The sequence below is a fragment of the Apus apus genome, chromosome 12, assembly GCF_020740795.1.
Source record: "Apus apus isolate bApuApu2 chromosome 12, bApuApu2.pri.cur, whole genome shotgun sequence".
NCBI lineage: Eukaryota > Metazoa > Chordata > Aves > Apodiformes > Apodidae > Apus > Apus apus.
Window position 1 is genome coordinate 10,508 of NC_067293.1, and position 19,887 is coordinate 30,394.

The 19,887-nt window shown below is 52.1% G+C and overlaps 1 protein-coding gene across 5 annotated transcripts; it reads right to left on the bottom strand.

Annotated features, from left to right (window-relative positions):
* Positions 1–1,441: 1,441 nt before the first annotated feature.
* HDAC8 (histone deacetylase 8) lies at positions 1,442–19,834 on the bottom strand. Of its 5 annotated transcripts, none has more exons than XM_051629968.1 (11): positions 18,068–19,834; positions 17,162–17,214; positions 15,695–15,825; positions 13,411–13,552; positions 10,424–10,536; positions 9,337–9,414; positions 8,820–8,928; positions 6,293–6,465; positions 4,618–4,712; positions 2,739–2,844; positions 1,442–1,962 (listed from the first exon to the last, which is right to left on the bottom strand). In XM_051629968.1, exons 1-11 carry the CDS (start codon positions 18,194–18,196, stop codon positions 1,940–1,942), a joined length of 1,152 nt encoding a protein of 383 aa, XP_051485928.1. In that variant the 5' UTR covers positions 18,197–19,834; the 3' UTR covers positions 1,442–1,939. The 5 variants fall into 5 exon arrangements, with proteins under 5 accessions (XP_051485928.1, XP_051485927.1, XP_051485929.1 ...); XM_051629967.1 differs by having other exon boundaries at positions 10,424–10,551; XM_051629969.1 differs by lacking the exon at positions 18,068–19,834 and adding an exon at positions 17,477–17,586 and having other exon boundaries at positions 10,424–10,551.
* Positions 19,835–19,887: the final 53 nt, after the last annotated feature.

Sequence of the window (19,887 nt, forward strand, 5' to 3'; positions counted from 1 at the left end):
CCCATCCAGCCAAGACACCCCAAACCCCCGGCATTCTCTCGCCCGCCTCCCAGCCTCATGGATGGGAATCCCCATGTTGCCTGCATCCAGGCTGGGCCACACTTGTGACACCTATCCAGGGTATAGGGTAAGAAGAGGGTTAAGTTGATGCCAGGACCGGTGAGGGTGACATGGCCTGGTGCCCTCAGCTGGCTAGAGGGGGATTTGGGTGTGAGGGTGTCTGGGGGGAGGCATTGGGGGTACCCCCCAAGCTTTTACCCCACCTTTTGCGTTTTTCTTTCTCTGTACAAAGCTGAGCTCTAGTTGTCTCTCTGCTTTAGGGCATGTGGATATAGATGGCAATGGGGGTGCTTTACTCTGTGCCTCAGTTTCCCCAGCTATCTGTGGGAGGGCAACCTGCCTAGTTTAGGATGCCATATTCCTACAGTCCCACCCCCAGGACCAGCTCTCCTTGCACTTCACCTGAACCCCATTTAGTGCCATGATGTTTGACACTGGGCATCTCCTGTTGTGTATGTTTTCCCAGTTGTTCCTGAAGCAGCTCCTGTAGCTTGCAAAGGCCTCCTGTGTCTGGTGTGAGGACAGAGAAGAGGCCTTGAGGTGGGCCAGAGGGGGCAGCCAGCCAGCTTCTCCACTCTCTCATACCTCACTATTCTGGCTGAATGATACCCAGGGCTGACAACTGCTCTGGGCACAGACAGCCTTTGCTGTGCTGGTGGCAGCGTCAGCCTCCTGCCCGCAGTCACTACACAAGGCCAGTCTTCCCCCACCCCACCAGGCTGACATGGGGGAAAGCAGGGAGGGGGTCAAGAGTCACTCCATGGGGACATGGGAGTCACATCCAGCTGAACTCCCTCCATGATGGATTTCCTGTTGTTTGGATCAGCAGTTAAAAACAAGAGATCAAAACAAAGCCAGGTCAGGCTGGGAATCCCTTCATCTTGCAATTTATTCCAGCACAATCTAATTAAAGCAACAGGAAACACACTGTCCCTGTGACTGGACATCTTTTGAAAGACACAGCACAAGTAACAGTGCTGTGGGGCAGGAGAAGGAGGGGACAAGGGCAGCAGAAATACTCAGAGAGCTCTGCCACAGGGATCTGTAAATCTGTCCTCTTGCTGAGCAGCAGCTCTCATGGGAAGCTGGGGAATGTGAAGGTTCAACTGAGATCTCTGTGTCAGGAGCTGCTGCCCTGCCCTGCATCTCCTTTGCCACGCTGGAGAATAACCCCAGGGTCCGGCCCATCTGCACAGGATTTCAGGAGCCCACCCATGGCCCAGGGGGTGGGGTCTGTGCTGCCTGAAGTGATGTGGCTGGAAGGGACAGCAACTAACACAACATTTTGCTTTCCAGCCTGGCTGTGCTGAACGCATGAAGTGCTGTGGAAAAGAGCACTGGTAAGGCAGGGTGGGCACAGGAAGAAAGGAAAGGGCTGGAAGAGTATTTAAAATACTTTATTAAAAAATAAAAAATCCCAGTTAAAAACACGGCGGCTGCGCCTTTGTGTGGGTAAGAGGTCAAGGCTGAGCCCTGGGCCCCAGCAGGCCCTCAGCACTGCTCCCCTGCCAGGAAAGCAAAGTGGCACTGGGCTCCAGCTGGGGAGGGTTCACAGCTCTGAGCAGCCCCTCTCTTAAAAAACACTTTCAATCAGTTGTGAGAATAAAGTCTGTGGTGTTAAAAAAGTAAAGAGAAAGGAGCAAGGGAGACTCTGCTGGCACTGGAAGGCTGTGGCTGGAGGGCCCACACTACTGCCTGGGGAGAGCCACGGTGTTCATGGTGCACAGCAGCTTTGTCTTTAAAAAGAACAAAATCAACAAACCAACAGTAATTTCTTCCAGATTTCCCCCATACCCACAAACTTCACCAGCTGCTCATACAAACAGGCCGTCTTCCCCCTGGAAAATGCTCTTGCAGAAACCTGAGCCTTCCTACTCCGCTAAACAACATGCTTCAGATTCCCTGCAAATAAAAGGAGGCAGAAACAGGTATTTCCACTGATATTTCAGCCTGACAAGAGGGGCCTGGCTAGGGCTGCTACCCCTACACCTAGTGGACCAGCCAGCAATACGCTCTCAGTGTAGACTGGAAAGGGTCCAAAGGAGTACTACAAAGATGACTAAAGGGCTGAAGAACCTGCCCTATGACAAAGGGCAAATGGAGTTGGGTCTCTTCTCCCTGGAGAAGAGAAGGCTCAAGGGGACCTCATCACGGTAGTCCAGTACTTGAAGGGCAGCTACAGAGGGGACAGAGGCTCACTTCACAAGGAGCCACATGTAGAGGACAAGAAAGATTTTTTTTTACAGTAAGAACAATCAATCGGTGGAACAGCCTCTTCAGGGGCATGGTAGAGTCCCCACTGCTACAGATTTTCAAGATGCAACTGGACGTGGTGCTAGACAATCTCATCTGGGCTCTGTTTCCCACAAAAGGTTAGACCAATGATCCTTGAAGTCAGTTATAACCTGTGCTGCTCTATTATTCTAATAAGGACGAGGCCTTGTGCTCCTCTGCCCAGCCAGAGGAAAGGCAATGACAACTTTTGCTAGCAGGGACACAGCTCTGAGCTGATGCTCTAACACTGAGAATCTCAAGTGAAGCAGGAGAGTGATGACGTACATGATGAGCAGTCAAGTGAATGCAGTTCATCTTTCTAGACAGTGAGCTAGAGCTCTCCTGAAGTCCTCTCTAAGAAGACATGTAAACCTGAAGCAGGAGTGTCAGTTTGGACAACTCACCTTTGATAGAGTTAAGAATTTCTTGAATTCTCTGTGGCTCGTTGCGGTCTGGTCTGCAGCTTGGTGTGATCTCCAGCACATAATCGGGTCCATACTCTGTGAAGAACTGCAGGGAAAAGGAGAGGAGAGTCAGCAGAGAGATCTCTGGCTGGCTGAAGCTGGGTAAACCACCATGTCAAAGAAGGTGCTTATTGCTGCTGTAATCTTATTACAGAGCCATTCTGTCAGACACCCTCAGGCAAATAGGGGACGAAATAACCAGAAACTGTATTTGTCTCTGCCTCAGAACAACAGCACAGCACAACAGCAACCCAAACCCAACTTTTTCCTCTTGACTAGGACAGGTTTGGAGAAGTGCTGAGCACCCACAGCTGTCCCCAGGACCAGCTTAAACACTTAAGTGCTGTAATAATGCTGAATCCTCTCACACACCATGCTTTGCTTGTTACCAGTGTGAAAACTGCAGAGACAGCAGGATACTTCTTGGCTACGTGTCACAGGAAACCAGAGGAGTAACCACAGAAACTGTGTTCGCTCTGCTCTTCATACTTGTCCCCCTGCATCTGCTATCAGCCACAGCAGCACAGAGGAGAGGAGACAGACTTGACAGCTTCATGGACAATACTGCTCACTTGAAGTGTAGGAGGCACCATCCTCCAGATTGCACATTCCCTTGCTGTTCAGAGACCATCACAACACGTCAAATGAGCAAAGTCCAGCCTTTCATCTCCAGAAACAAAATCAGAAGCACCTTTTCACTGCAAAGGGAACCCAAACAGGCTAGCCACCAGCAGCACCTCAACTTGCAGCCAGCTCAGCTCTGCAGCCCAAGCACCATCCAGCCCAGGAGGGGATACGAATTCCTCTGAGAAGGAGCAGCTGGACCACAAAGGGGCCCACTGTCCACTTTGTGACATCCGGCAGTCAACTCATTCCCACACTGCTTTTATGTTTCAGGGCACTTGGTGCAAGAATCGTTAACAAAACAAACACACCGTTCAGAGGAACAACAAACAGGCAAAACCTGAACCACCTGCAGCAGTTAATTCTCAAAGAGGGATCCATCATTTCACTTCCTGCATATACAAATGATCCAATTCTGTTTAAAACCCTTTTCTGCAGAAACCTGGTTAAAGGATCATAGTCAAACATAAAAAGCTTGTATCTGTAATCACCAGTTTCCATAACAATCAATTTCCATTTTCCATCCATACAAACATTTTACTTCCTCATGCATATGGTTGGCGAGATCCCTAGACAAAGACAAATGTCTGTCTTGCAAAGGCTTGAACTGCTTTGCACGTGCAGGTTTGTTCCTGCAGGGTCCGTAACACTGATCTGTGGTTTGAGACCTATCACACACCTATAGTTACTCCCCCCAAATTCAGTCTAGACCGTGTACCTCCAACCAGCCACCAGAGCTGGGACCAAGAGAGCTCACATGTGATCCCCAACAGCAGCTGGCCCTACAGGCTGCTGCGAGGCTGCTGCTCAGAGAGCTTCAGAGTTGGTACTTTCTGTAAGTCAGTGAAAGGAGGACTAAAATTCAAAGCCTGGCTCTCTTCTGACAAAAGTACGTGCACATCCCAAAGAGCAGTTTGAGCAAACAGGTGACTGCCCCTCCCCATTGTCTGTAATTATCTGGGACCAGAGTTTACTTGTGTCTGAGGTCCCTTGCAAAAAAAAAGACATGGACATGGACATGGACATGGACAGCCTCAGGTTTTGGGAACAAGCACCCACTGTGCTGCTAGGACAGTGAGTTATTGTTGCTGGACTGTCTCAACAAAACTGCACTGAGTGGCAAGGATGCTGCTTGGATCAGGTGAAATGACTCAGCTCTTGTGCAAGGAGAAGGGAGGGTTTGTCAAAGTTTTACCTCATGATCAGGGATCTCGGAGGACAGTGTTCTCCCAAGGATGACCCCAGTCAAGTATGTCCAGCAGCGAGCTGTGTTGGCAAGGTTGTAGCCTCCTGTCTCCAGCAAGAACGATGGTTTTGGAGGGGGAAGAGTGGAGAAAGGGAAGAGAGGGGGAGAGATTTTAGCGGAAAGAATAAATCATGGAGGCAACACGCACATTATTTCTTCCACTCAAGCTGTGCCCAAAGAACTGGATTTTGCACCTGCTGGCTACATGAGGCCAGGTCTGAATAACACTGTAAGCAATGGCAGATCTCCCAGACTGAAACCCAGTTACACTCAGTGTGGCACAGACCAGGGTCCTCCAGCCACTGCCACAGGCCCAGCATGAACCCCAGCTTGGTGTGCTGGGCTTTCTCCTGGAAACAAGGAGGGGTGTTCAGGGGTAACAGGGAGAGAAGTGAAAGGCCAGCAGTGGAGATGAGGGATTCCTGCTTTTTAATGCCAGCCTTCAACCCTCAGAGCATGATATACCTGCCCAGCCATTTGCTGGTGAGCTGCTCAGCACTGCCACATTTGAGAGGACAAATATGAAGCTCATTAGTACAATCTGTGACTGCTTTACAAGTAAATGAAGTTTCATAGTTGTTGTGACAATGGTCCCTTCCAGGGTAATGGTACATGAGCCCACAAGGAGAAACTTTAGCTGAAAACAATCCTGCAAGAGACTCAGAAGTGTTGGTTGTTGTTTTTTTTTCCCCAGCAGACAACTAAAATAGCAGGAGAAAAGTACACTTTGAATAGAGAGTGAGATAATATTTTTCAATGTTCCCTTCTCTTTGGGTTGGTATTGGGTTCTTCAGGTTTGTTTTTTTTCCTATGTTGTCTCCTCCCTCAATTTCCACTTCAAATGCTTCCACAAGCTGCAGTGCTGGGACACTCCTTTGGTATTTTCAAGAGTGACAAACAGCTACCCTCATTTTTTGACAAAAGTTCTGGGGTTTATTTTCCCTGAAAGGTGCCATCCCCAGAAGACCCACAGACATGCCTCAGCAGGACTGAACACTCTTGACCTTTCCAAAACAGTGCAGTGTGCACACCACATTTTAGGCTTACCCTGCTACACCTGATCTCCCTCATCTCAAAAAGGACAACAGCTAGAGCTGATAAGGCTCCAGGCACAGAGCCGAGGGGCTGTCCCTGGCACACAGCGGCTTTTGTTGTTCTGAAATGTTCTGTGGCATAAAGCCTGTCCTGCACTCTCCTCTCTGGACAAGCTGCTGGTTATGCAGCATGGAAGAGCTGAGTCAACCTGCTGCAGGCAGCCAGTCCTTTTCCCAAGCCTCTGCTTGAATCCAAATTAAATCATTAATTGCCAGATACTCCAAGCAGGTTTGGGAACCCAGCACTGAGTTTTACAGAGAAGCACCGAAGGGCTGATTAGCAGAGATGGGAACCAGATGTGCCACTGAGAAGCCAGGTCAGTCCATCAGCATTAAGAGCCTCTGCTCTTCCCTGGAGGAGCCAAGCAGCAGGCTCAGGATCAAGGCTGGCAGCTGTTGGCACCACGGATTCCAGGTCCGTGTGAAGAGAGCACCGCGTGCCCCCCTGACGCGGCCGTGGCCCCGGCACCCCCGGAGGGGCCGCAGCAGGACACGCATCCTTGTGAACAGCAGGACGCGTGTGCACTCACCTCCTCCCAGGATGAGAGTGGGCAGCTGCCACTGCAGGACATACTTCAGGCACTTGCCCACTCCCACGGGCGTCATGTTGAAGGAGCACATGGGGTCTCCAGCCATGGTATCTGCCCCCAGCTGCAGCACAACTGCCTCGGGGCTGAAGGCGGCGTACACCTCCCTCAGCACGCTGCGGAGAGGACAGGGGTTACTGCAGACCCAGCCTGGAGGGAAGCTGGTGGCATGGCCCTGGTTCTGCAGATCCACAGATGCCTCTTCAAAGTTTCTGCATCCTCTGCTCCCACCCTCCTCAAACCAGCTACACTCCCTCTGCTTCCACTTAGCCTTCTGCCTCTGCTACTCTCCTGAAGCAAGTTTAGCTCTCAAAGAGCTCATCACCAGGCTGATGAAGGCAAAAGCATCGCTGAGAAAATAGAGAGGGGGTGATCTAGGCCTGATCAGCTTTGTGGTAGCATCAAGCCACACATTTACCTTGGCTTCCCTGAACGGAAGGGCTGCAAGCCAAGTCTGGGGGCTATTTTCCCTCCTGTAAGAGTCATGGTGAAGAGCAGGGTCTGGCAAAACAACAATCCTAAGCTCCCATACACATCTCACCAGGACAGGATGAACAGAGGTGGGCTCTGTTTAGGTTCTCACTCTTCTCTCTCCCACATGGCTCTTGAGGCAGAAATACATTTCACCCAGCTCCTGCGAATGCTGAGGTGCAACAGGGCCGGTGTTCTCGAGACAGTTTATGATAAGCATTTTCTCTTGCAGAAGGCAATTGGGCATGTCACACACTTGGCTTTGCTCCAGGAGATTTTCAGCATTACAAACACCACAAAGGGAATAATCCTGTTCCTAGCACTGTGCTCCAAAGCCCAAAATAAAAGGCAAATAATGGAAAAAAAGCCACGTTCCTTTCACAACGGTGTTTGTATTTTGCTAAAGTAGAAACATATGTGAATAAATGCTTTTGCCTTGGTTAAGAGAACCTAACTATCACCAGTCCTTACTTGATATGCAATTAGAAACCACTGCAGTGGCAAAGGGGAGAGCTGCTTCCCTGTGACAGAGATGGCATTTACCGGCACCCGCCCCAAGAAACTTAGCCAGTCACTGCACCCAGCCAAGGGACCCCACTGAGCTGGGTGAGGTCTGCCAGGGCAGATGCCTGCAGGGCTGAGGCCATCAGCTCTGCCAGCATCACAAATTCACTACTAAAACACAGGCACTGTTGGGGAAAAAAGAAAATTAAAAAATATGTGATGCTGGGGGAAAACAGGACTTCCTTTCTGAATTTGTATCTACCCTGGACATGGCAGCACAGCACCCCAGGTAGCCAACAGCTACCCACAACACTCCTGTTTTGACAGCTACCAGGCCATGCTTTCCACCCAGTCCCACCAAGCTAAGGGAACTGAAGCAGATGGTGAAAAATCACAGTGTCAAGGAGCAGAAGGCTGCCAAGAAGCAGGTCTCCTCTCACCAGCAGAGGACACAGAAGAATACGACGAAAGCTCAGCATAGGGCATGGTCAGCCTGCAGAAACCCGTGCTGGGGGGAGCCACATGCTCCAATTCCACCATGGGTTTTGGAGGCACAGGCAATCATCCTCAGACACCAGCTGGGTGAGACACCCACAGTCATGCTCAGGACTGTCTCCTGGCCTAGACAGAACTCTGCTGCTTTTCCCATGAGATGTTGTCTTTGTATGCAGCTTGGAACCTATGGTAGGTTTTTGTGTCCTTCAACTAAGAATGCACACAGTGGGCTACTCCTGCCTGGGCTCCTAATCCCTACTCTGCCCCTAAAGCTGCCCTGCCTTTTGGAAACACACTCCCTGGCAGGAAGAGGGCTGCTCTACCACCAGCAGTGACAAGCACCAACAAGTCAGCAGCAGACATGGCCAGAGCATGACTGATCTAATGGGTTACAAGGTCTCAGCCCTCAGCTGTTGGAGCCGAGAGGTGGATGTGCTACCATGTCCTGCAGCCCTGTGCTGGGGCTCCTGTCCCCTTGAAAAGAACAAGCTCCACAGCCCAGTTTTGACATGGGCAATGGCTTGTGAGGTCCACCACTAATTGAATGACAGAGGGGCCTGCTGGGAGGCAGCTCAGTCACTGGCAGACATTCAACCTTTCTTCCAGCGTAGACAGAAGGTGCTTGGAAAACACTTCTAGCTCAGCCCCAGGCACATCTCCCACAGATGGTCAGGGTTCAGAGCATTTGTTTGAAGACAAAGCATCTAGCCCTAAGTCTGCAGCTAAAATGCACTTGGCCCTTCTCAGTCTTTCCTTAAACACACAAGGGTGACCCATGACAAACAGACCCTCCAGCTGCCCACAGATGCCTCTCTATATTCAGTTTACCCAAGGATTTGCACAAGACCTCCAAGACCTTTAAAGACCTGCGTTTGTTGTAATTACAACAAGGGACAAGCCTCGAGGAAGGACTGTAATTAAAAATAGTAAATAAAATCTGTGCAGCCTCTGTTCTCTAAAATCTCATCCACGTAAACTGTAGCAGAGCAAGAGGGCTTACGTTTCACAGATCTGGTAATATTTCTCATCCTGAATGCCATCTTGAATAGGCACATTCACGCTGTAATAGCGACCCTTCCCCAGGCCAACATCAGTCACATCACCAGTGCCTGAAAAACAGAAACAGCCCATAGTTAATTGCAAGGGAAAGGAGATGAGCAGCAAGAGAAATGGCTGGGATGTCTCAGATCAGAGAGCCAGGACCTTTGGCATGCTTATAGAGAAGTCCACTTGCCACCACCAATCAAGGAGGGGTTGGATGGACCAGGTTATTGCCCTCTGCCCAATTCTGTGATGCAGCTTCCAAGGGCTGCAGGGGGATGCCCAGCAGTAGCCACCACCAGAAAAGGGGAAATGCCAAACATGTAGTTTCCCCCCCACCTCTCCTTCTCCTGGGTCACCAGGAGAGGCAGCAAGAAGACACCTCTGCTGGACAGAGGGGATGGGACTTGCCTTTGCTGGGGCCTTGTCAGTGATGTGTGAACCAAATGAGCATAAACCTCACAAGTTCAACTTGCCTGGGAAAAATCCTGGTGAAAACTTGTGCAGAGAAACAGTCATGACTTTTGAGGTGAAACTAAAGGCATCTTCAACTCCTATCAGAAAAAAAACAAAGAGAAAAGCTTTCAAGCATCATTCTCCTAAGTGACTGAGTCTAAACACACAAACAAACCATTCAATGAACACAGGGCAGCAGGCAGAGCAGGCATGAAACTAACAAAGCAGGAAACCAGACGTGACTCAATTAATTAATCCTTAATCAACACGAGACCCAAATTCAAGTGCAGCAAAGGTCACAATTGAAATTAATTTGGTGGGTCTCATGCTAATCAGATTTCGTAGCTCAGCTCAGTGCCCATGTCAGCAGCACTCATCTGCACTGCTTGGCCTGAAAGGCTGGGGCAGGGAGCTGAGCAGGGATGCCTTGGCCTGAGCTTGGCTCTGATCAGAACGATAGCTACCAGGCTCTCATTTTCAATTAGTGCTGCTGCGGTTCAACACTCCTTTCCTTTTCCTTAAAGACATATTAAAATAGTGGGGGTGGGGAGGGAAAAGAAGTAACAAGAAACTTAAGAGAAGCCAAAAGTGGGGGGGAAATGGAGCAAAATGAAACACACAATAAAATTTAGGAGAGCAGGAAATGTTAAATGGTGTTGAAATAATGTTCCTGAAGGAGAGAGCAGTTTCAGCAAGGCCAGCTCTGGCTTGGTTTTTGTAGTGTCAAGCCTTCTTTTAAAAGCACCATTTACTACCGACTGCTTCCCTGGTGCACTGGTGGCATTAAACAAACACTACCAGCAGCTGTTCAGTCAGACAAAGGACTGGAGGAAGTCCTTGCTGGAGAGCCACCGGCAGAGGAGACTGCTGGAATGGGAGCACACTGCTTGTTGCTTTATGTGCAAGACTGCTGCCCAGACCCTCCAAAGGTGACTGATGAGCAGCACAGGACAAATCCATAATGGAGGAGAAGGCAAAAATGGATTGAGGGAACCTGACTGCACTGCAAGGAGGCAAAGCCACGGAGTTAAAGCCCTGCTGCCCTGAGAGGCCTTCACTTCTCCCATTCCTCCCCCTGTGCTGTTTGCAGCCTGCTCTGGGCCTTACCATCCCCATGATGCAAATCCAAATCGATATAAAGGACACGGTCAAACTTCTGGCGCAACCGCAGGATCCCCAGGACAGCATCGTTGAGGTAACAGAAGCCAGAAGCTTCATCTCTGTGAAAACAACACCTGCGAGGTTGAACATCACCAGCTGCAGCCACCCCTGGTCTTGGTTGTCAATTCTGCCCTGCAAGCCCCCACATCACAGCGGCACAGAGGATGAAGAGCCTGGCCAAGGCCCAGCAGTGACCAAGGGATGGGTCAGGAGCAGCGCAGAGCATGGCTGGGGAGCACACAGAAGATGACTGCTTGTGCCAATCACTTCTCAGCTCTGGGCTTGCTGGCAGCTCTGCTGCAGAGAGGCCCTGACCCAGAGGGGCTCAGCAGGGCACCTCCCATCATTTCACTGTTGCACAAACAAAACCTGAGGTATTTTCTGCACTGGATCCACCACGTGACTGAAACCCACTCTCCACTGTACCTCCTGTCCCTCTGTGGCAAGAGGAGAGGCCCCTGGACAGTCCTGCTTGGCCATTTTCCTGTGAGTGCTGGGCAGGCACAGGCAGGCAGCCCCTCTCTCCAGCTGCCAGGAAGGTCCTGGCAGTGAAGGCAGGCCCAAGGCAGTCACAACACTCTGCTGCTCTATTTCAAAGTCTTGGGGTATGAAGGTTAAGCCTCTCCCCAAAGCAGCACTCTCCCTCCCTGGGAAACTGCAAACCAGATGCCCCACATGCAGTCCCTCACAACACAGCTCCCAGGCTCAGGTACAAGACAGCTTCAGCTGCTAAACAGAGGACGGATGTCGCATGGAAAGATTTAGCCCTGAGATACATCAGGGGGCAGCTTCCATATTGCTGGCATCAAAGTAACAAGGACATTTCTTAATCCCTACTCCAGACTTCCTTCAAAGTCATGTCCTTGTCACCACTAGCCCACATGCACCCTTAGGTCAGCCCTGGACAGCCAACTTAAACCACAGCTTTACACTTTGCAACAGGAGTGTCCAAACCCCACAGGTGAAAACAGCTCCAGGATATAAGATGTGCCTCTTGGAAATGCTTCTCAACTTGCAGACACACACTGGACTCTTTTCTTCTGACACTCCCCTGCTCATCAAACAGCTGGAATGGGCCAGGCACAAGGACGGGATGGCAGAACTGCACCTGTTCTCACTCCCTGCAAATGCCATGGAGCACAGATGCTTCCCAGTGACTCTGTTCATTGACAGTGATGCTGAGAACTGGGATGTTAGCAGGTGTCCTGGAAGCCTTAATTAATTGTGATTACACACCATACTCCTCCCCTCCTTCCCAGCTTGCAAGGAAGCAAAGTGAACTATGTCACTCCTCGGGTGTGACACTCCATGCTGTAAGACATCTTCTCTTTCATACTCAAGGCCAAACAGAGCAGGACATCAGCTCTGACACAGGCTGAACAGCATCAGAGCTGCAGCTCAGGGCCAGCACTTGGGATTCCTGCCCCCACAGACCCACACACACAGCTCGGGCTGTTGCTGCCAGAAGGGAGAGCAGGGGTGGGGCAAAAACCCATTCAGCACCTTGCCCTCTGCCCCAAAGACACCAGTGAAGTGGGAGCTTCAAAGGCCCCAGGTGACAGTAGCTATCATTGCCTTTATGACCTTGGAAAGTAACTAACCCACCAGACAGCAGGTCTTCTTTTACTAATGATGTGCATTTTGCTAGGACACAGGTCCTGGGACCAGGCACCTGCAGCTGGCTGTCAGTCTGGCTGGACTGGCACCTATCACGGCTGCTGCCTACCCTGCAGCATCCTGTGCCAGCTCACTGGGGTGAGTGGGAAGGCTCCTTTGGGATCAGCAAGTATTAAAAGCGTTTTTAAAACAGATTGTTTGCTTCCCAGAACAGTGCTTACAGCACAGCCCAGTGGCAGCAGCACTGCTAATATTTCTTCTCTTACATGCATCAGGTTTTATGAACCATGCAACCAAGATGAGGGAGAAGAGAAGGTTTTTGAAAAGCCATCCCTCCTGTGAAGAGCAAGAGGGCTCAGCTCCACCAAGCTGAACTCTCTCCTTTCTCAGTAAGGTGTAGCTGAGCCTGTATTCAGCCAAGTGCTGACCATGAAAAGGGTCCTGATGAGACACTGCCATTGCTGGAGTTTGCACACCACCATTACACCTCCAGAGTTTCTCTGTGAGGACAGAAAAGCACTCAAAGAAGAAGAGAAACCCGTGTCCACATGTGCAAGTTGTTAGGGTTAGACATGGGGTGCTAATTTCTGGGGCTCCCCAGGGAAACACAATGGCCCTGCAAAGGCCAGTTAGCTGGGGACAAGGAAAGGTGCTGTGTTGTCTGCATTTGCAGGCAGGCCTCATGTTTTGGGAGATGGGGACACAAGTTAAAATAAAACATACATCCACAGAAAACAGGGAAGCTGTGGAAACAAATTATTTTACAACTACAGAATCATGGGATTCAGGGACAAAATTTTTACTTTCTGTCCTGTTTTTTCTGGAAGATCATTACTGACATTCCAGCTCAGATTAAACAGCCCCCACAGAACATGAGGAAAACCAGAGGTCAGTCCTGCACTGCTTCAAGAACTCTCAAGAAACCAAAAAAGCCACAGAAAACAATTTGGACAACAGGCTGCCACACTCCCATTCTCTTCCAAGTGAGAGAAGCACCAATCCTTTGCCTCTCCACAGCCTTTCCCTACGGACTGTGCAAAATCAACTCCCAGAGAGAACCAAGCACCAATGCATGGCAGGACACCTCTGATTCTGTCTGCCCCGGATGTGCACTGCAGTTGATGGTAGCACTGGGACTGGGCAGCAACCAGCCCTCTGCTCTATACTCTGCTTCTCTCATGTCTACCTCCTGCCTTCCCTCACCCCTCTCACCCCTTGCTCTCTCTTCCTGCTGGATCCCCTGAGGGTTACAGGTAAGCCAGGAGCCAGGGTTCAGACACCAGGTGAGAAAACAAAAGGGAAGATTGCTTTCTTACTTCTTTGCATGATGCCACCCTCCAGGCCAGTTAATCGCTACCTTGCACTTGCCCTCCAGCAGGCACTGGGCTGCGGTGATGGTGGCTCCTCCCACGGCTGCCGCGTACTCAAAGATCCCTTCGGTAGCTGGGCAGTCGTAACCTGCGGGATGGAGTCCTTGTGTCAGACACAACAGGCCTTCTCCTCTGGGGGAAGCATATGCTCTTGGTTTCCAGCTCTCTGACCGTGGCTCGTTTTGTTCCAGGTGCAATGAAAAAGCCACAGCACAAACTCCTCACAACAGGTTCAGATTTGGACTCACACAGCAGATTCAGTGGGCTTAAGTAGAAAAAAAAGAAGTATTGGGTTTGTGTGGCAAGGTTTTCATAGTGGAGAGGCTGCAGGGGTGGCTTCTGTGAGAAGAAACCACAGGCTGCATCCATGTTGGACAGAGACAGCTCTGCGACAGACCTGCTGCTGGCCAAGGCTGAGCCCATCAGCAATGCTGGTGGCACCTCTGTGACAACATGCTGAAGAATGGGTAAAAAAATGCTGCACAGCAGCTAGGAGAAAAGAGTGAGAACATGTGAGAGAAACAACTCTGTGGCCACCGAGGTCAGTGCAGAGGGAGGGGGAGGAGGTGCTCCAGGCGCCAGAGCAGAGATTCCCCTCAGCCCCTGGTGAAGACCATGGTGAAGCAAGCTGCCCCCATGCAGCTCATGGAGGTCCACAGTGGAGCAGATCTCCACCCTGCAGCCTGTGGAGAACCCCATGCTGGAGCAGATGGATATGCCTGAAGGAGGCTGGGACCCTGTGGAGAAGCAGGTCCTGGCAGGACCTGTGACCCCATGGGAGGGAGGAGCCTGTGCTGGGGCAGGTTTGTGGCAAGACCTGTGACACTGTGGGAACCCATGCTGGAGCAGCCTGTTCCTGAAGGACTGCACCTCAGGAAGAAATCCACACTGAAGCACTTACAGAGGACAGTCTCCTACGGGAGGGAACCCATGCTGGAGCAGCAGGAGAATGTGAGAACAAAAAAGCAGCAGAGACAAAGTGTTATGAACTGACCCCAACTCCTTGTACCCTTGCATCACTCGGGGAGGGAGCTAAAAGAGTCTGGAGTGAAGTTGAGTCTGAGAAGAAGGGCAGATGAGGGGGAAGGTGATTTTAGTTTTATTTTAAATTCTCACTCTCTTTCTGTTATTAACTGGCAATAAAATGAATTAATTTCCATAAGTCAAGTCTGTTTTGCTCATGACAGCAACTAGTGAGGGATCTCCCCTGGCCTTATCTCAACCCAGGATCTTTTCCATTGTATTTTCACCCCCATGCTATTGAGGAGTGGAGAGAGAATCTTGGTGGGTGCCTGGCAGCCAGCCAGCCAAGGTTAACCCACCACAAAAATCAACAGTCAAAACGTTTCCTTGCACTCAGATCACTCATGGATGGGTCTTGAACCAACTTCTGATCTGTGTGCCTGGCTAGCTCAACCCACTGGTTGTACCAATCTTGCAAAAACACTCTCAGTTCTCTGGCTACTCTACCAGCAAAGTCCAACACAGTCACTGATGTGTCTCCCACCTAAAAACAGACATCCACAAAGGAGACAGGCCTAGGAATGCAGCAAGTCTATAGCCAGAGTACCATCTTCACCTGTTCCTACAGCAGCCTCCCTGGAGCTGTTCCCCAGCAAGGTGTGACCCCAGGGCTGCTCCTCTACCTGCAGACAGATCAGCTACAGGAACGTAAAGGGCAAATCTAGGGGGGACTCAAGAGATCAGTGTGGTCTGCACCACTGCCTTGCTGCTGGGTCACTCCTCCTGTTCCTGAGAATAAGACAGTCTCTGCAGCCACCTCACCTGCTCCAACTCCTGCACTGCTCATGCAAGAGCTCCCTGCTCAGGACATGAGCAAAGTACCCTGTTGCTCTGGTCCCTGGCTTTAGCTTCAGGCTGCTGCTCATGCATGCCCTCCACCACAGCAGACTGGCACAGCCAGTCCCAGCTCTGTTCTAAGGATAGCATCTCAGGGTCTTCTGTCCTGACTGAGCTCCTGAGAGCAGCAGCAAAAGGCATCAGCTCCCAGCATGCAAGGGACAGGCAGAGCAGCAGCGTGAGGCTGCCAGGAGGCCAGCCCAGCAGGTCACCACCAGCTGATGGCTGCAGCACCATCCCACCAGGGCTACCCTCTGCAAACAGCCCAGCACCTTCCCTGAGCTCACCCCTCTGTCTACCCTCAGCTCCAGCAAAACAGACCCTGGACCTGCTACTCAGGTAATCTCTCGCTGGAGATACGTGTCCTTACCCAGTCCGTACTCCACGGACTCTGGATGGTCATCATCCCCCTCCTCACTGACTTTCTGCAGGTGCTGCAGGTAGGCGTCCGTGTGGAAGCTGGCCATCTCCTCCATGGAGGCTGTTTTTGGCTTGACTATCCTAGGCAGAGAGGATAAAGGGAGCACGTCAGGACAAAAGGCTCCAGGATTCAGTTGGAATGCCCAGCTCTAACCTCGTCAGACCAGAAGTCTTCCTTTGGCAGTTACTGTTGCAGAAGTAAACAAAGCCCCCTCCTCTCACAGCAGACTGTCACTTTGAGGGACAAAGCTGCTCAGCTGAGCTAGAGTGGGTCTTTCCCCCAGCCTGGTACTGTCTGCTCTGCCCATTCCAATGAGGAGCATCTGCAGGTGTTACCCACATTAACCTTTCCACTGTGCTTCAATTTTTTCACCTTTTCTGCACGTTCTCCCAGTTTGAGCAATGTCCAGCAGATCCAGTATTGATTACACACAGAGGAAGTACCAGAGTGAAAACATCCAGACACAGCCGGGTGCTGCAGCAGGACACCAGCCCACCAGGTCAAGAGCTGAGCAGCACCTCGTACGTGCTCTAAACTCTGCCTGCATTCAGAGCAGAAACCATTTCTGTCCTCAGCAACTCTCGTTATCAGCTTGTCGGGGTTTGGGTGCATTGCAATATGCCTAAATAAATCTTGTGACACGTTGAAGCCCTCTTCAAACCTCAGACTCTGGGGGGGCACGCCAGCAGCGCTGTACAGCCCCCCTGCTACTGAAGAATGCCAGGAGCTCCCAGCTCCAGGCTAGCCCAGCTGCTGGGCACTCTCACCCCATGCCAGGATGCACAGCCCTCTGGGTCTGCCTCTGTAATGACACCTGCAGCCACCTGGCACCAAGCACACTCTACCAAACTGACCAGAAAGAAAAAAAACCTTAAAAAAAAAAAAAAAAGTACCAATTGGACTTTCTGACCCTGCTGAAACAGAGCGTGGGACTTTTCTAAGATTTTACAAGAAACTACACAAGAGAGGCTGAGCTAAACCTTTTCCTTCTCTTCATATCTAGCGGGGCAGGCAGATTCTCACTCTTCCACCTCAGACCTCATCTTGTTTTCTCTCCTAAACAGCACCAAGACCTCACAAAAAGTCTCCCAAATCAATCTCAACACAGCCAAACAGCACGGTCCCCCTCAGCACCAGCTGGCCAGTGGATCTGGAGCAGCACCAACCAGGATGGAAAAAACACAAAGCAATTTGTATTCCACTTGACCAGATGGGTAACCATAAATCACACCTGCCATAATTACCGTAATCTTGTCCATTAAGCAAAAGAAGCAGACTTTCCTTAGATCCCAAAATACACGCTGCTCGGGCTCCTACAACCGCGCTGCCAGCAGGGACAGGGCAAGACCTGCAGTTACTCGGTAGCTTCCAAACATTAAAGCAAATATTCCCTTCACAGAAAACGGGAGCACTTACCTCATCTGGTCAAGCAAGGAATACGCTTCAATCAGCGAATGCACCATGCTGGCCTGGAACACAGGAGAGGGCCGTGAGAGCAGCTCCCGCGCAGGCGGCAGGGCTGGCTCTTGCTGCGGGCCCGGCGGGGGAAACGCACCCGGGGGGGGGAGCCCGGGGAGCCCCGGGTGCGGGTCCCGGGTGCGGGTCCCGCCAGGCTCCCCTCCCGCCGCGCGCTCCCGCCCCGGGCCTCACCCCCCGCCCCTCGCACCCCCCGGGCCCGCCGGGCCTCACCCCCCCCCCGGGCCCGCCAGCCCCCCCGGCCGCGGCGCTGACCCGCTTGGGCACTTTGCAGAGGGAGTCGCAGAGAGCCACGTACTCCGGGCTGTGCACATAGACCGGCGGCAGCGCCGCCATCGCGGCCTCCGCGCCGGGAGCGCCGCCCGCCCGGGGCACGCCGGGAGCGCCGCCCCGCCCCCGGAGGCGCGCGCTGCGGCCCCGCCCGCGCCGGCACCGGCACCGGGACCGGGACCCCGCACCGGGACCGGGACCGGGACCCGCCGCCCGGCCCAGCCCTGCCCGCGAGGAAAAGGCCGCGAACTCCTGTTAGAGACATTTTATTGAGGGGCCCCACCCCTCGCAGCTGGGGGCGATGGTTTTTCTTCTAAAACATAGTAACTGTCATTAAAAAAGCGCCACAGCCTGCGAACCCCCCGGCCCGCAGCCCCGTGCCCCGCTCCCCTCAGGAGCCCCGAGGTGCCCAGTGCCCCCCGCGGGGCTCCTGCCCCGGGCGCAGCCCCGCACACCCCCGGGAACAGCCCCGCACACCCCCGGGCGCAGCTGCCTCCTGAGGACAGAGGGAGGAGCCGGGAGCGGCCCCGGGGCCGCGCAGAACCGCTCTCAAACCGGCTGTAAAGGCAGACAAACCTGGAGAGCGGAACGCACAGGAAAGCACCAGGTGCTGGGGGAAGCTGCTCCGGAGCGGAGCACGTTCCTCTTTGATGTGGCCGCAACTCCTAGTCCAAAGGCAATCAAGAGACTTCCTGGCCTTGCCATTTTAAGAGGATCTTGCACAGGTAGTTTTTTCCTCTGTCCTTCCAGTTGCAGGCAGCGACACTGGAAGAACAGAACTGGCAGATCTCAAGGACACTTTCTGTAGAGCACAAGAGCTCTCGGTCCCCACGTGTAAGAAAGGAGGGACGGAAGGGAAGAGACCAGCACAGCTGAGTCAAGACCCACTGGTCCAACTCAAGGGCAAGAAGGAAATGCGCAGGCAGTGGAAGAAGGGACCGGTATCCTCGGAAGAGTACAGGAATGCTGCCCAGTTCTGTGGGGATGTGGTCAGGAAGGTAAAGGGCATGGCTGAAACTGAACCTGGCAAGGGCTGCAAAGAATAAGAAGGGCTTCTACAGGGATGTCAGCCAGAAAAGGAAGGTCAAAGAAAGGATACCCCCCACTGATGAACACAACTGGCAAACTAGTAACACCAGACAAGGCTGAGGTACTCGGCAATTCTTTTGCCTCAGTCTTTACCAGCAACATCTCTTCCCACAGCTCCCGAATGCACAGGCTGTGACACACTGGGGAAGCAAAGTCCCTTCTACAGTAAGAGATCAGGTTTGTAACCACCTGAGGAACCTGAACATACACTTAAGTCCATGAGACCTGATGAGATGCACCCGAGTCATGAGTGAACTGGCTGATGTCGTTGCCAAGCCACTCGACATACCTGAAAGTCATGGCAGGCAGATGAAACCCCTGGTGACTGGAAAAAAGGAAACATTGCACCCCCTTCTCAAAAAGGTAGAAAGGAGGACCCTGGGAACTAACAACCTGTCAGCCTCACCTCTGTGCCTGCCAAGGATCATGGAACAGATTCTCCTGGAAGCAATGCTAAGGCACATGGAGGACAGAGAGGTGAGAGCCAGCATGGCTTCACCAAGGGCAACTCCTGCCTCACCAGCCTAGTGGCCTTCTATGATGACGAGTAGACAAGGGAAGAACTACAGATGTTGTCTCTCTGGGCTTCTGTTAAGGCCTTTGACATGATCCCCCACAACATCCTTCTCTCTAAACTTGGGAGAGATTGATTTGATGGATGGACTGCTTAGTGAATGAGGAACTGGCAGGATGGTCACATCCAGAGGGTAGTGGTCAACAACTCAATGTCCAGGTGGAGACTGGGGACAAGTAATGTCCCTCTGGAGTCCATCTCATCAATAACATAGACAGTGGGATCCAGTGCAGCCTCAGCAAATGTGCAGATGAGAGCAAGCTGAGTGGTGCAGCTGATGTGCCTCAGGAATGGGATGCCATCCAGAGGGACCCAGACAAGCTAGAGAAGGGGGCTCATGTGAACATCATGAGGTTCAACAAGGCCAAGTGCAAGGTCTGCACCTGGTTCAAGGTAACCCCCAGCATGAATACAGGCTGGGGAATAAAAGGAGTGAGAGCAGACCTGGAGGGGACTTGGGGTGCTGGTGGATGAAAAGGTGGACATGAGCCAGCAATGTGCATGGGCCCAGCAAGTGAGCTGTATCCTGGGCTGCATCACCAGCAGTGTGGCCAGGAGGTTGAGGGAGGGGAATCTGCCCCTCAGCTCCACTGGTGAGACTCCCCTGGAGCACTGCATCCAGCTCTGGAGTCCTCAGCACAGGAAAGACATGGACCTGTTGGGAGCAGGGCAAGAGTAGGCCATAAAAATGATCAGAGGGACAGGGAAAAACTTTTAGCAGGGCCTGTTGCAA

What these genes read in the sequence shown, in the direction of transcription:
- HDAC8 (XM_051629967.1), bottom strand. Translation starts at nt 18,196, where the DNA reads ATGGCAAGGCCAGGAAGTCTCTTGATTGCCTTTGGACTAGGAGTTGCG. An exon ending in TCCTTGCTTGACCAGATGAG is followed by an intron (nt 15,826 to 17,161) that starts GTAAGTGCTCCC and finishes CTCTCTGCCTAG; the next exon opens with GATAGTCAAGCCAAAAACAG. An exon ending in TATTACCAGATCTGTGAAAC is followed by an intron (nt 6,466 to 8,819) that starts GTAAGCCCTCTT and finishes TCCTCTCCGCAG; the next exon opens with CGTGCTGAGGGAGGTGTACG.